Raw genomic sequence first — 15666 nt, forward strand, 5'->3', positions numbered from 1 at the left:
AGAGAGAGAGAGAGAGAGAGAGAGAGAGTACAGTAGATCATGCTGCTGTTTCTCCATCAGCAGCCGGAGTCTGAGAGACAGAGAGAGAGAGAGAGAGAGAGTACAGTAGGTCATGCTGCTGTTTCTCCATCAGCAGCCGGAGTCTGAGAGAATCGTGTTGTTTCTCTCTGGGAGGGTACAGTAGATGTGATGCTGGTTGGTTCAGGCATCTGTTAGCTGATGTATCAGAGCTGGGGATCTGGTGCTTTCCTCCGAGTGCACTGTGATTCTGCACTGATTGGTGGCAGTGTGAAAAGAGGCGGAGTCTGACTTCTTATGTATCCTCCTTCTTCTAGTGTCGGGAGTATTTACTACTGAAAGCTCAGATAACAATTTTTGATTAGTTTTCTGAACGTTACAGTTCACATTTATATTTAACGTTTTAAATGTTCTCAAGACGTGTCTGTGATGTCACTGGTGTCAGTATTTTAATGTTTAGTGTTTGGAATGTTACTTTTAATTTTAGTATTCGTCTAGTTTAGAATGTTATTTAAGAAACTTTCTAAAAACATTGTGATGCAAACCATTGTTACTTTACACGTTACAGAAATGATACAGATTATCCTTCCTGAACAACATTCTCTAATAAATAAACATATACATGCAGATATAAATACAAAACAGTTGCAGGATTTTATTTGATTGCAGAAAGTATGAACCCAAGATTTTAATATTAATATAATAAAATTTTAATATACATACATTTCAGCCCAAACACATTCCAAACAACGTTGAAATGGCTAATGATGAGATAAACAAAAAATAATAAAGATTTGATTTTAAACAGATGATTATAATCAAAACTGGGTATAAAATCCACTGATGTGTGCAAAAAAGATTTAAATACATATAATAATGTTCATTAAGACAGTATTAATCCACACGCTGCTCTCAGTGTAAAGTCCTGTCTGTGGGAGGAGAGGAGGATACGGGATCGGGATCGGGATCAGTATAAACAGTGTAAATCTGTATTCAGAGAATCGTTACAGTATCAGTTTAATGTGTTTGATGTTTGTGAATGAGAGTCACATGGTTACGCTCTGTATCTGATCAGTGAATGATTGACAGGTCAGAGTGATTGATGAGGAGTGAATGAATGGAGTGATACACACAGGGGTAAAAGTCTCATCATGTGAACACTGAGCTAATAATCAGATTTATTACTGATATCAGAACGTTATAATCTCATAATCACCGATCAGTTATCTGCAGCAGAGTCCGGGGTTTCAGCACAGCGCCGACTGCAAACCCAGTTACACAAAAACACAAACACACACACAAAAAAAAAAAAATATATATATATATATATATATATATATATATATGTTCATAACATCTAATAGCACTGAACAGATTTTATATAGTTTTTATAAATAATGCTTCAATTAAAAATACATAAAAAATCCCAAAAGAATCAACGTAAAAGAATAGATAAACAATTCCTTTGATATAATAAATAATTAATTCATCAATTATTCAATATTATATTTTGCATCTTATCATTTTTCATTATGTAATACATAATTCCCTGCATTAAAATATATATATTTTACTTTATAACACAATCTTTAGATAATCTTTATCTGTCCTGTGATACTTTAATTTAAAAGAATCTAAAGAATAAAACAGATTCTGGTTTCTTTAACACTTTTTGTTTAAAGGTCACCTTCCGTCGTTTTTTCTTTCATTTTAAAATGTCTAGTTGTGGTCTCTAGTATGAATGAATGACATGTGAGCCGTTTTTGTAAAAAATAAGTGCTCAGGTGTCTCTGTATAGCTCTTTTTTAATGGACTGTTTTAGGGGTGTGTCCAAAATGACCGGATTCCAGCTTTGCTCATGAATATTCATACATGCAAACAGCATGCAAATATCTCTCCTCTGATTGGCTAGGAGCACTGCGACGCCCCTCCACCGCTCTGCCGCTCACTGCCTCCCACCTCCTAACTGATGAGCGGTGATGTTGCGTCGCTTCAGCTCCGCCTCTGGGAGTTTCTCGAGCCAAGGTGGGCTGGTCTGTGAGTTTCTGCCTACGTAGGCAGAAAGATAATTCAAAATTCACCCGTTTTTCGGAGGGGGGGAGGGGGGATTTCTTTGCTTAGCTCCTGCAGACAATGGGGGCTGCAAAACAGTTTAATGTGCAGGTGTACACATTCAACTCGGAGAGACCTACTGTATTCCACAAAAAACAAGAAAAATCGGATTTTCGCGGAAGGTGAGCTTTAAAGAATAATAATTCAGCATGTTTTCCTGAAGAGCTTAAATATAGTCTTTATTATTAAATTTACAATGTAAAACAAAATCATAAAAAGAAAGAAAAAACACTGAATAAGAGAGAATAGGCATGTAAATATTTAGAATATCTGGTGACTTTCCGTTATGTGATTTCTTTGGTAAATTAAGTCTATATTGTTACAATCAATAGTTTATTCATTTATAATAATTTGTGTAATTCCCTTTATCATTTTTACTTCAATATTTTTAACTACTGAAATAAACCTCCATTACTACCACTAAAACTACAACTAATAAAACTACAAAGAGCTTCTGAAACAGAAGAAAAAACTACAACTGCCAGCCTCCTCTGCGGTTATGGGTGACGCGCAGTTTCCGGTGTTCTGTCGAGTTGTGCTTCCCGTCGATATATGCCTCTTACCACCAGTGCGCAAGCGCGGATCCGCATTTTTGAGTTTGAGTTTAAGTTTTAATGCGTTTTCGGGTCATTTTGTTTTATTTGGGTGCATTAAACAACTGGAGTGCCCTGTCATTATTTATATTTGTATTACAAATGTGTACATGGCAGTTAATCATAAAAGTATAAGAAAAGTAATAATAAGACCTTGATTTTTTTTTTTAAACTGGTTCTAATCACCAATTTTCCTTTAACTGTATCCTGATATATTGATTCAGACGTTTCAAAATCATACGGAGACTTTTTTAAAGAGCATTTCTAAATATAGTTCCTTTTTCTGGTACTTTTACAGTTAAATACACATTAGGGTAGCGCGGTTTGACAGGGCAGCACAAATCGACAGAACACCGGCTGTATTGTATTTGTATCTGAGCGGCGCTGAGCGGCTAATCTGTGCTGTTTATTCCTCAGGTCAGTGATTTACTGTATATTAGAACTTTATTCCACATATTTACAGTTTATACTCTTCACTGCAGCTCTCTTAGCCTCTTATACAGCTTTATAACCTCTCTATTAACCTCTAACAGCTCTAAAACCGCCCGCAGGCTAATGCTAATGCTAATGCTAACTACAGTAGCTACCTCAAAAACAGCAGTTAACCTGATTACCGCTTTATTTATACTGTTTATTGATATATTAAGACTTTATTTACAGTTAAAACAGCCTTTAATATCGGAACAGGTATTAATTACAGCACCACAGATAAACCAGCTCATTTATATTACTGTAGTTTGGGATGAATATGTCTAAAATCTGTATTATAATTCGGATATTGATATAAATCCACATTATTGTGATAATACGGAGGGGTAAGTTTTGTTTCTTTACATTGAGATTTGGTAAAATGTGCAATACAGTCTTTGTAGTTACTTCCACAAGATAGATAACTAGTGTAAGTAAATAATAAAACAGTGAGATAATGGGAAGCTCTAAATATTCATGAATTATCCAGTTTAGCTGCTGTTTACCTTCTCTGGATTCAGATTTTTTTAACGGGTCCCTTTACTGTGTGTGGGATCTGCTGGTGCAGCAGCTGATTATTGATAAATATTATAACTACAGTGAAAATAAACTACAGAATGAGTAATAAAATATACTCAGAATCTCTAAGTACCTTACAATACGATTCGATTGCGATTTAGTTTGCGATATTATTATAAAATTATATATCGATCTTATTCTTCTATGCAGGATTTCTTTTCCTCGTTGTGTGACTACTTGGCACATTTAAAGTAACGTATCTGTAATTATCCATAATAAATCCTGAAATTTAATAAGCTCTTATACAATTAGACTTACTAAATACCTGCTTGATTACTTTAATCAAATTAATAGTGTTAATGGTGGTGAAGAATATCGATTGTTAAATTGTGTGAAACTGAAACAACAATAAATCCGTAATTCCTGGTATTTGATTATTTAGGAGTATGTTATTCTTTTTCGTAACTTAATTCAGCTGTTCTGTGAAGGCCTCAGTAATTTGTTAGTGAACACTAGTGAACAAACAGCATCACGAAGACCAAGGAGCTCAGCAGACAGATCAGAGATAAAGTTGTGGAGAAGAAGTTTAAAGCAGGGTTAGATTATAAAAACATCTCCCAAAGCTTTAATCATCTCAAGCAGCTCTGTTCCATCAATCCATCATCCAAAAATGAAGTAAACAGTTATTCTGCTAAAACTGTTTCTACAAACCTACATGAACCAACCATCCACACAAACTAACAGATCCAGCTGGGAGAGCACTGATCAGAGAAGCAGCCGAGACCCATGATCACTCTGGAGGAGCTGCAGAGATTTTTTTCAGCAGGAGCAGATTTAGGAAGCTGGTCAGAGTTGATGGATGGAAGATGGATGGAGATAAATAAATACAGAACAGCTCTCCATCCAACCTGACTGATCTTCAGCTGATTTATAAAGAAGAATGGAGGAAAATCTCTACAGTCTCTAGATGATCAAAGCTAATAGAGATAAACCCCAAAAGACCTGCAGCTGTAACTGCAGAGAGAGGTGGATCTACAGAGTACTGATAAATACTTTTGAACATCACACTTTTCATTGCTTTGAAAACCCATGTATCATCCTGTTCTACTTCACAATTATGAGCTACTTTATGTTTGTTTAGCACTTAATCGCAATAAAATATACATTTCAGTTTGTGATTGTACGGAGACACAATGTGAAACAGTTAAAGTGGCTTGCAAAAGTATTCATACCCCCCCCCCCTTAAATGTGTAATCTCTAGTGATTAATGTTTGTACTGTTTTATATTAGTTTGGTTTGTTTGCTGCTCTTTAATTGATCTTTTGACCGTCTCCCTCTCGACTCCTCCCCCTCAGCTTCTCACGGCGTTGTGATTGGTGGGCGGTGCTCCTCAGAAGATGATTGATTTTAAGGCGTGGGCGGAGTATGTGGTGGAGTGGGCGGCAAAAGACCCGTACGGTTTCCTGACCACGGTGATCCTGGCCCTGACGCCGCTGTTCATCGCCAGCGCTCTGCTCTCCTGGAAACTGGCGAAGATGATCGAGGCTCGAGACCGAGAGCAGAAGAAGAAGCAGAAGCGTCAGGAGAACATCGCCAAAGCCAAGAGAGCCAAGAAAGACTGAACTCAGAGTCCCGGGACGCCCAGGGACCAGAACACGAGTTCCCCCCCTGCTCTCCGCCCCGTCCCCCGCGGGGCCCGGGGCCACACCCAGCCTAACGAGCGGCCTTAACGAGCGCCTTAACGAGCGCCTGGAGAGCACGAGGAGAGGGCTGATCTATAACGAGCACTTATTATTCGCAGGACTGCAGTGTTTGACTGGTTACATTACAGAAAACTCACTGCAGAATCTTCATCATCATCATCATCATCACTCAGCATTCCAGTAATTCCTCTGATTCTGTTCCACCTCCAGTCCAGTGAAGTGTTTTTTTAATGGTCGTAAATAAATAAAATCTTGTGCTTAATTTTCTCCACAGGTCTGAGAGGCTTTTCTTTAACAGAGTTTCAGAAAGACTGATTGTGTGGGATTCACCGAAGGTTTCAAAAACATGTTTATTCAAACAAAAATGGCTGGTTATGGTGAATAAGGGTGAATAATGGTTGTTTTGTCCATTTCTTCTCCAAGGTGAAAACACTGATTTCTGGCTTGATTAACGCACACTCTTTAATTCCATTGCATTTAAAAGTTATTTATCTTCATCCTCAGCCACAGTGACGAATGTAAATTTAACTGATTTAGTCCATATTCTTACACAACTGCATTTAGTGTAATTAATAAGTAAAAGCCTGGTCAAAAAGTGTTTCACCAAGCTCCCGTTTCCAGCCACCTCCACCAAAACTACCACACCCTTTACCCTGAAAACACAAAATTAAATATTCATTACTTTGCGAAATATATGCAATAATGATGAATAAGTTTAGCGGCAGAAAAAATCTAGATGAAAAATATTGTATTGCTTTGTCAGTGAGTTCGCTGGGATGTTAAAATAGATCAGTGTTCAGTAAACATTTTAAAATTGTAGTTATTTAATTTGTTTAATAATGTAAGAAGTGGTAAAATTTGAATTGCTCTTCAACAATAATCACTTTAATTTTAGTGACTCTAATAAATGCATGATAAACAATCATTTGCTCATGCACTTTATATATACAATTTTGAAATGCAAATATACAGTCATAAGATTTATATGAGATGTTATATAAGGCTGCTTTAATCACATGCTCACAGAGGCAGAGAGAGTGTAGAATTATATATAGAGAAATATTTCTACACAGTTTAGTTTAGTATTGTTACTGTAGCGTCTGCAGCGTAACACTGTTTCTCATGACGTTTCTCACATATAATGTCAAAGATGGATATATATTATTGTATCATTAATATTTCTTATTTTACCCTTTAATACTGTATACACAGAGTGAATTATGAAGCTTGATTATTGGGGGGGGGGGGGAACAGTGTCAGTGTTTTCAAATATCAAATATGTAAATGATTGTAGATATGTTTATGAAATATGTAAATTATTTTACCAAAGTGACACACATTTAATTAATTACACACCACCTGCTGGAGAACTGGATTTATTATTGAGGAACTTTATAAAAGTTACAAACTCCAAACTTTACATCATTTATTATCCAGTGCACACAAGTTAACACAGGTAAATATCAGTCCACTCACTAAACCTGCACAGAGTTTTATATCAGCAGATTTTATATTTAATATTGTGATATTTCTACCAGAGGTAAATTAAATCTGAACGGTATAATTTATTGGTCGACAGTACTGCTTACATAAACTGCATTATTAATATCTGGATTTTTTGATGTTCTTCAGTGATGATGGACGACTGATCGGAATCCAGAGCAGAAGATTCTGATTCTATTTTTTGGTTTGATTTTTTAAAGATTCTGGTTTTTATTGTTTGATTAGGGGTTTTATGATTTCTTGTTGGGGCTCCAGGAGCCGGGGGTGAAGGTGTTGGCGGTGCTGACCGGGTCCGGGCTGATCTCGGGTCGGCCGTACTGAGCGGCAGCAGCGTGACCTTTAACCTGGGTCTGAACCGGCTGCTCCTCCCGGATCTGCAGAACCTGATCCCTCTCCTCCACCTCCTGAGCTTTCAGCTTAATCTGCTCCCTGTACTCCTCGTTCCTCACCAGCTCCTGATCAAAACACGTTTACAACTTACAGAGAGACACCCCGTATAACTTTATAATCTAATATAACATTTATATACCTTATATATTAGCTTTCCACCATCTCTATACAAACAATACCACTAAATATTTCTACTGAGAAATTATTTTTAACACTTATTTATCTAACTCACACAGACTGATCACAGCTTTAACCCTCTTTATTAAATTTATTAAACTAGTACAAACCAATAAAAATTAGTTTATGGATTTTGAAGTAGCACAGTCAGCATCTCTTGGTCATTTTCCAGCATATAATAATTATAAAAACGCCAGCAAATACTGATTTAAAATATCAAAAATCAGCGATTCTAAAAATATAATAAAAAGCAATTATCGTTACGGATTAATACTGATATAATTCACATTGCTAAGATACTTATAAACACTAATTATGTATTTTACACTGATGTTAAGTGAGTTTTAAATGTATTTAATATATTTAATGTAATTAAAAGGTAAGTATATGTTTACCTCTATAGTGGGAGGGTCTTTCCGTCTACCTCTTATCCAGGCTGCAAAAAAAAAGGAACAATATTGTAAATAACTGATACTGTAATATTAATAAACAGGAATTTTCAGGATTTTTCTTTTTTTTTTCATAATTTTCGTAATTATTAGAACTCAAAAATGCAACATGTGATATTAATATTGCCATCTGGGTTTTAATGACTGATTTAGAATAAATAATCTACAATCTGTAGATACGTAACAGAAAATATGAACAATAAAATCACATTTTAGATCAATTTACCTCCAAAAATGAAACGGCTGCACACATACAGAATATACAGTATTTAAACTGGGATAATTCCCTAAATACAATAAAATCTTAATTTAAAATCTACTATCCTGAGCGATATGACCCTTAAATAATATCACATCACACAAATAATATCTCAGGCTGTTTTAAAACACAAATACCAGCAAATAAACAATTAATAATGTAACATTAAAATAATGTAAAATTATCATAATATGGATTTTTACCACTCACTACTACTTCAGTACTTCAGTATTGTACTATATTACACTGTACTGAAACGGGTTCTGAACTCAGAGGTTCCAGTTAACTCAAGTTCAGCTTTATTTATAAAACACGTTTAAAACATGTTCAGTATCACCAGAGCTCTGAACAATGAAACAATAAAATACAGAATTAATATAAAATATATGTAGAGCTTCACCGTCCCACTCAGAGGGAATATTCCCCTCCAGATACTCAAACTCTGCTGGATTACAGGCTTCAACCAACCGCCGAGCTCGAACCACCTGCCCTGAAACCACAACACACACACTTTAAATAATACTGTACAGTATTATATACACTACATTACATTATATTATATACATGTAATACATTATATACACATATGTACATACAGATATATAAGGACTAACCCTAACCATAATGACAATATTATCCATTACCACAGTTATTTCTGGGTTGATATATCACTCACATAAATATAGTGTAGATATAGTGATATAAATATTAAATATTAATTAACTCTGAGACTCTGATTCCTGCTCTGTAGAGTAAAGGGCAGTGAAGAGAAATTAAACAATACATTAAATCACATTAGGAGTTCTAATTAACAGTGTAAAAAGTGTCTCCATTTATTGCTCTGTAGGTAGAAATATAGATACTAGAGTTTAATAAAAACTTCTGTAGAAGTAAATAAAAGTGTAAAAGTACTGGTTTCTAAACTACTTAAATTATAAAGGAAAGGTAATTTAAGAGGAAAAAATAAAGCCATTAAGAACAAAAGCTTAGGCCACGCCCACAGACTCCTATAGTGCACTACTCCCGCGAAAACACATTTTTCTAAAAGCTATAATGACTATAATAATGTTTAAATATTAAAATGTTAATGTTGATAATATAATTTGGGATGCACTGGGCTGTTCATTGTTTCACCAATAGAGTTATTGGGAGAGTTACATAGTTTAGTGAATGAGATATTGAGTTAGATAATGAGTTAGTGAGTTATTAAGATATTGAGTTATTTTGTAATTGAGTAAAGTTACCTGTCTAGCTCTTCTGTTCGGGTATATATAATAATAAACTACAGGCTGGAGTTACTGAGTGAGTTATTGAGTTAGTTATTTAGTCAGATATTTATAGAGTTATTTAGTTGGATAGTTTATTAATATATAGAGTTATATAGTTGAGTTATTGAGTTATTGAGATACTGACCTGTCCAGCTCTTGTGTTCGGGTATATAATAATATTTATTACCGAACTGATCAGACCCCACACACTGCTTCACCCCCCCAAACACCCGCCTCAACACCCCGCTCAACCGGCTCATATTAACCCCTAACCCCGCACTTTAACCGCAGATTAACCCTGAGCTCGTATCTCCCCCGAGCTGCGGGAACGCGCGCGGCGTCGCTGTTTACACTACAGCACATTTCAGCGCAGCACCAGCAACCTAACAATCAATCTCTAATATGATTGGCTGCTGGAATCACGATAACCAATCACAGCACGCGTTACAGCTTCTGTTGACCAACGTAGTCGAAAGCTGGTTTATAGCGAGGCTGTGTGCTCAGTGTTTCTCTGTTATAGTGTAACTTTATCGCAGACCGCCAGGGGGAGCCCGCGAGCGAGTCCAAAATGAATAGGAGTGAAAGGAGCTAAACGCTAAAAACACTCTTTTAAATACTGTCTAACTACGAGTCCGAGATATTCCTTTAATTTAATAAAATAAAATAAAGTGTTTTACTAAAAATGCAAAAATAACGTTACTGTAAGTTTTATTTTTCTACATTTAACTGGTTTTAAGCAGTACAACCGCTAGCATTGGTGCTGCTGAGCGCTGATTGGTGGAGTTACAGCCCCTAAAACTGGGTTTAAAATAGTTACAAAACATAATTATGTTATTGAAAATATATGTTATCGTTCTGTATTGAGGAAATGAGAACATTTATTAGTATAAAATGTATTAAACACGTATGAACTCGGATTTTGTTTAAATGCTTCATGTAAACCCATTTATTTTGGACTATCAGGTAGGAATTCTCCTCTCTAAACTCTCTGTGGCTTTAAAGCTAAACTAGTTTAGCTTAGCTTCTGCAGCAGCCTATCAGAGGGAGGCTGAGCTCCAGCCGAGAGTGAATTTATAGATTATTAATAGTTTAATATTATAGATTATGATTGTGAGGAATATTATTAACAGTAAATGTGTATTACTGGGTTTCCACAGACACAGAAAGCGGAGTGTTGATTAGCTGGGTTAGCTTAGCGTAGCTTTCTCTACAGGACTCTACAGGGTTCTTTAGCTTAGCTTAGCCAAACAGCTAACTAGCCTAGCCTAGCCCAGCTGTAATTATTATATTATATTAATATTAATAATCAGATTAATAATCATGCTGAGTTTTATTACAGCCCGGCAGATCGGACTGGATCCCCCGGTTCGGCTCAGACGCGCAGAATCAGCCCGCAGGTACCGAACCGCCCTTTAATACAGAGGCTTCGTTTACAGCTTTAACTAAAGTTCACTAACTTTAACCCTTTAAACATAAAATAACGTTACTATTTAAAATGACCCTACAGCCTTTATTAATATCTATTCATATATATCCCTGTCCAATAATATAAAAGAACTGAAATAATATATTATTAAACTACAGGACTTTTATTTTGTAACGTTAGAACAGCATGTTTTTAATACAAAATGAAACATAAAGTTAGAATATAAAAATATCTGTATGTAAAAAAAAAACAAAATACCAAGAAAACATTAAACTCAGTGTTTTAAATGATGGTGGTGATTTTGATGTGATGATGTGATGCAGTGGTTTTAAAGATGGTGGTTATTTTTAATGTGATGTGATGGTGGTTTTAAAGATGGTGGTGTTTTTGATGTGATGCAGTGTTTTTGATGTAATAATTTGATGCAGTGTATTTAAATGCTGATGGTATTCATGGTATTCAGGCTCTAACGCTGTTTCTGATTTTCTGATTACAGGGTTCTGAGTTTGGAGTTAAATCATGATCGAGAGGTGGAGAGAATTCATGGGAACGGAATCAACACTATAGATATAGAAGTGATAGAGGGCAGATAGTGCGTCCCGCTCTCTTATTCTCATCTTTTCTCACTTTTATGAGTTACATTTATATTTATATAGTGCAGAGATTTACTGTATTTATTACAAACAGCAGCTTTACAGCAATATCAACCTTAAACATCAGTATATATTTAATTAACAGTTATTGATACCATGTTTATTAGTATGATATTCTGTTTATAATATGTGTTTTATGTGTTTGTGTGTGTGTGTGTTTGTTTGTGTGTGTGTGTGTGTTTGTGTGTGTGTGTGTGTGTGTGTGTGTGTGTGTGTTGTCAGCATGTTGTCTGGAGGATCAGATGGGGTGATAGTGATCTATGATCTGGAGAATAACAGCAGGAAGCTGCAGTACACCTGTAGAGCAGTCTGCACTGTGGGCAGGTGAGCTTCTGATGAATCACCACTAGGGGTCAGAGTTTCCTTAATAATGAACACAGCTCTGAGGAGTTACTGCAGGGGGATTATTGATTATTAATTATTGAATATTTTAATGTGTTTGATGGGTGATGATCTGTGTGTATTGTTGCATCAGCGAGAGCTAAATAAGATAAATAGTAATTTTTTTCTCTGTTGTTTGTTTGTTTGTTTGTTTGTTTGTTTGTGTTTAGGTCCAGTCGTCATGTGCACAGGTTCAGTGTGGAGACGGTTCAGTGGTATCCTCACGACACCGGCATGTTCGTCTCCAGCTCATTCGACAAAACCATGAAAGTGTGGGACACAGAGACACTCAAGGTCTGAGTCACTCGTATTTTTATATCAATATTTGGTGGAATAATCCTGGTTTTTAATCACAGTTTTTTTCATGCATCTTGGCATCATGTTCTCCTCCACCAGTCTTACACACTGCTTTTGGATAACTTTATGCTGCTTTACTCCTGGTGCAAAAATCAAGCAGTTCAGTTTGGTGGTTTGATGGCTTGTGATCATCAATCTTCCTCTTGATTATATTCCAGAGGTTTTTTTTATTTCTATTTGGATAATGAGTATAGTAACAGGCGCTGCAGTACACAGTGTTTGGGGAGTTGTATTGTATTTATTCAGTAGAGATTTAACACTGTTCTGTTTATAAACGACTCTCAGCAGGTTAAATATCCTTTACTATGATCAGTCCTTATTTAAACAGTGTGTGTACAGGGGTGGGGTCAGTACCTCTTATCTCCAGCCTGAGCCGATGGTTTATGTGTTATTTGTTTAGTAACCGAGAGACTGATGTAAATATGAAGAGATCATTTGCAAGAACAGATGATGTATATTTAAAGGATATCAGCTTTCATCTGCTTCACACATGATCTCTACATATATACACAGGTTAGTGTACTGATACGTGTGTGTGTGTGTGTGTGTGTGTTTAGCCGGCGGAGGTGTTTCAGTTTGAGGGGAATGTGTATTGTCACCACATGTCTCCCATCGCCCGGAAACACAGTCTGATAGCAGGTCAGTTTACAAACATTAAATACATTAAAACCATATACAGTACTTTTTATCAGAACAACTCGATAAATCAGTTTCGAGTATTTGAGGGGTATTTGAGGGGTATTTGAGGGGTGTTAATGGCTGGTGTTGAGTGTGATTATTGTTTATATGATGGTGAAGACTCTGATTGTGTGTTTGTGTTTCAGTCGGTACTAAAGACCCTAAAGTTCAGCTGTGTGATCTGAAGTCCGGCTCTCGTATTCACATCCTGCAGGGTCAGTAATACCAGTTCTATATATTTATCCTTAAAAATGAACACATTATTATTATTATTATTATTATTATTATTATTATTATTATTATTATTATTATTATTATTATTTGTTTGTGCTGATAATCTCAGGCTGAATGATATAAAGAAATAAAGAGGAGATATTAATCAGTGTTCTGTGTGTGTGTGTGTGTGTGTGTGTGTGTGTTTGTGTTTAGGTCACAGGGGGGAGGTGCTGTCGGTCAGGTGGTCTCCACGCTACGAACACATCCTCGCCACAGCCAGGTATCACCCCCCCCCCCCCCCCACACACACCCCCAACCCCCCCCCCCCAACACTCAGATTCCACTTCTAACCTAAAAGTGATTCATTTCTCTGATTTTACTGTTTATAGGTTTTATGTTTGAGTTAATGATCCAGAACCCAATAAATAAACTCTGATATTTAATCGAGAGGAGAACATGATGCCAAACCACATAAAAAAACTGTGATTAAAAACCACCAGGATTATTCCACCAAATATTGATTATTTCTGAACTCTTAAAACTTTATGAATATGAACTTGTTTTCTTTGCATTATTTGAGGTCTGAAAGGTCTGCATCTTTTTTCATCAGACATTTCTCATTTTCTGTAAATAAATGCTCTAAATGAGAATATTTTTATTTGTAATTTGGGAGAAATGTTGTCTGTAGTTTATAGAATAAAACAACAATGTTCATTTTACTCAAACATAAACCTATAAATAGTAAAATCAGAGAAACTGATTCAGAAACTGAAGAGCTCTCTTCATTTTTTACAGAGCTGTATATACACTGTACTGTACTGTATATATTTACACACTGTATTTACAGATATATAAGGACTCAGTTTTCATTCTAATCCAGATCTAGATGTAACTCAGTGATTGGAATGTGATTAAAGTGTAATATCTGATTAACACATTGTTTGATTAGTTGATTGTATTGTAATGAACTCTGTGCTGAATTAGAGTACCTGTGCTGAAATTAGCGTGTACCTGTGCTGAAATTAGCGTGTACCTGTGCTGAAATTAGCGTGTACCTGTGCTGAATTAAAGAGTACCTGTGCTGAAATTAGCGTGTACCTGTGCTGAATTAAAGAGTACCTGTGCTGAATTAGAGCGTAACTGTGCTGAATTAAAGAGTACCTGTGCTGAATTAGAGCGTAACTGTGCTGAATTAAAGAGTACCTGTGCTGAATTAGAGCGTAACTGTGCTGAATTAAAGAGTACCTGTGCTGAATTAAAGAGTACCTGTGCTGAATTAGAGCGTACCTGTGCTGAATTAGAGCGTAACTGTGCTGAATTAAAGAGTACCTGTGCTGTACAGGTGTTCACCTGCTCTCAGTCTGGAGGGAATAATTAATTAATCCTCTGAGATCATTACAGCGTCTCACCTGCTTTAAAAACAATTAAGCAATCCCTGCAGCATCACCGCACCATTACCTCACCATCACCTCACCACTACCGCACCATTACCTCAACACTACTGCACCATTACCTCACCATCACCTCAACACTACCGCACCATTACCTCACCATCACCTCAACACTACCGCACCATTACCTCACCATCACCTCACCACTACCGCACCATTACCTCACCATCACCTCACCACTACCGCACCATTACCTCAACACTACTGCACCATTACCTCACCATCACCTCAACACTACTGCACCATTACCTCACCATCACCTCACCACTACCGCACCATTACCTCACCATTACCTCAACACTACCTCACCATTACCTCAACACTACTGCACCATTACCTCACCATCACCTCAACACTACCGCACCATTACCTCACCATCACCTCACCACTTCCGCACCATTACCTCACCATTACCTCAACACTACTGCACCATTACCTCACCATCACCTCACCACTTCCGCACCATTACCTCACCATTACCTCAACACTACCGCACCATTACCTCACCATCACCTCACCACTTCCGCACCATTACCTCACCATTACCTCAACACTACCGCACCATTACCTCACCATTACCTCAACACTACTGCACCATTACCTCACCATCACCTCACCACTTCCGCACCATTACCTCACCATTACCTCAACACTACTGCACCATTACCTCACCATCACAGCACCTCTACTGCAGATACCTGTCTGAGCTCTTCTCTCATTCCTCCAGAGATACAGAATAAATACAGAAATACATTAATAATCATCTGATAGATCATCCCTCTGTATGATGTAATTATTGTGTGTGAGTAGGGTATTATGGGTAATGTAGTTTGTGTGTGTGTGTATCAGTGCTGATAGCAGGGTGCGAGTGTGGGACGTCCGGCGAGCCTCTGGGAGTCTCTTTACTTTGGACCAACAGAACGGAGACCAATCTAAAACCTCTACTGAAACAGGTGAGACTCGTTACTACAGATCTACACACACATATAAACACCAGGCCCTGTTTACTGATCTGTAGGTGAAATGTGCACCGTGCAGCTTGATT

General features: G+C 36.8%; 3 protein-coding genes across 4 annotated transcripts in view; 2 read left to right on the forward strand and 1 right to left on the reverse strand.

Moving 5' to 3' along the window:
- Positions 1-3030: 3030 nt before the first annotated feature.
- smim15 (small integral membrane protein 15) lies at positions 3031-5680 on the forward strand. Its single transcript, XM_007242427.4, has 2 exons — positions 3031-3140; positions 5066-5680. Exon 2 carries the CDS (start codon positions 5108-5110, stop codon positions 5330-5332), a length of 225 nt encoding a protein of 74 aa, XP_007242489.1. The 5' UTR covers positions 3031-3140; positions 5066-5107; the 3' UTR covers positions 5333-5680.
- Positions 5681-6773: 1093 nt separating this feature from the next.
- Positions 6774-9804, reverse strand: ndufaf2 (NADH:ubiquinone oxidoreductase complex assembly factor 2). Its single transcript, XM_007242428.4, has 4 exons — positions 9605-9804; positions 8592-8681; positions 7879-7919; positions 6774-7371 (listed from the first exon to the last, which is right to left on the reverse strand). Exons 1-4 carry the CDS (start codon positions 9717-9719, stop codon positions 7147-7149), a joined length of 471 nt encoding a protein of 156 aa, XP_007242490.1. The 5' UTR covers positions 9720-9804; the 3' UTR covers positions 6774-7146.
- Positions 9805-10455: 651 nt separating this feature from the next.
- The window catches only part of ercc8 (excision repair cross-complementation group 8), a 19225-nt gene continuing 14014 nt past the window's right edge, over positions 10456-15666 (forward strand). The window contains exons 1-9 of one of the 2 annotated variants that reach the window (XM_022662629.2): positions 10470-10524; positions 10799-10856; positions 11382-11477; positions 11761-11862; positions 12090-12213; positions 12834-12915; positions 13101-13169; positions 13384-13450; positions 15471-15574. In XM_022662629.2, coding sequence (XP_022518350.2) covers positions 11762-11862; positions 12090-12213; positions 12834-12915; positions 13101-13169; positions 13384-13450; positions 15471-15574 — 547 coding nt within the window. In that variant the 5' untranslated portion in view covers positions 10470-10524; positions 10799-10856; positions 11382-11477; position 11761. Of the gene's footprint in view, positions 10857-11381; positions 11478-11760; positions 11863-12089; positions 12214-12833; positions 12916-13100; positions 13170-13383; positions 13451-15470; positions 15575-15666 lie in introns of both variants that reach the window. The other variant, XM_022662628.2, reaches the window with a different exon arrangement.

This window comes from Astyanax mexicanus, chromosome 12 (assembly GCF_023375975.1).
Source record: "Astyanax mexicanus isolate ESR-SI-001 chromosome 12, AstMex3_surface, whole genome shotgun sequence".
NCBI classification, from domain to species: domain Eukaryota; kingdom Metazoa; phylum Chordata; class Actinopteri; order Characiformes; family Acestrorhamphidae; genus Astyanax; species Astyanax mexicanus.

Coding starts and splice junctions, on each gene's coding strand:
- smim15 (XM_007242427.4), top strand. CDS start 5,108: ATGATTGATTTTAAGGCGTGGGCGGAGTATGTGGTGGAGTGGGCGGCA.
- ndufaf2 (XM_007242428.4), bottom strand. CDS start 9,719: ATGAGCCGGTTGAGCGGGGTGTTGAGGCGGGTGTTTGGGGGGGTGAAG. Junction 7,920..8,591: donor TATTCCCTCTGAGTGGGACG/GTGAAGCTCTAC, acceptor TTTTTTTTGCAG/CCTGGATAAGAGGTAGACGG. Junction 7,372..7,878: donor AAGACCCTCCCACTATAGAG/GTAAACATATAC, acceptor TGTTTTGATCAG/GAGCTGGTGAGGAACGAGGA.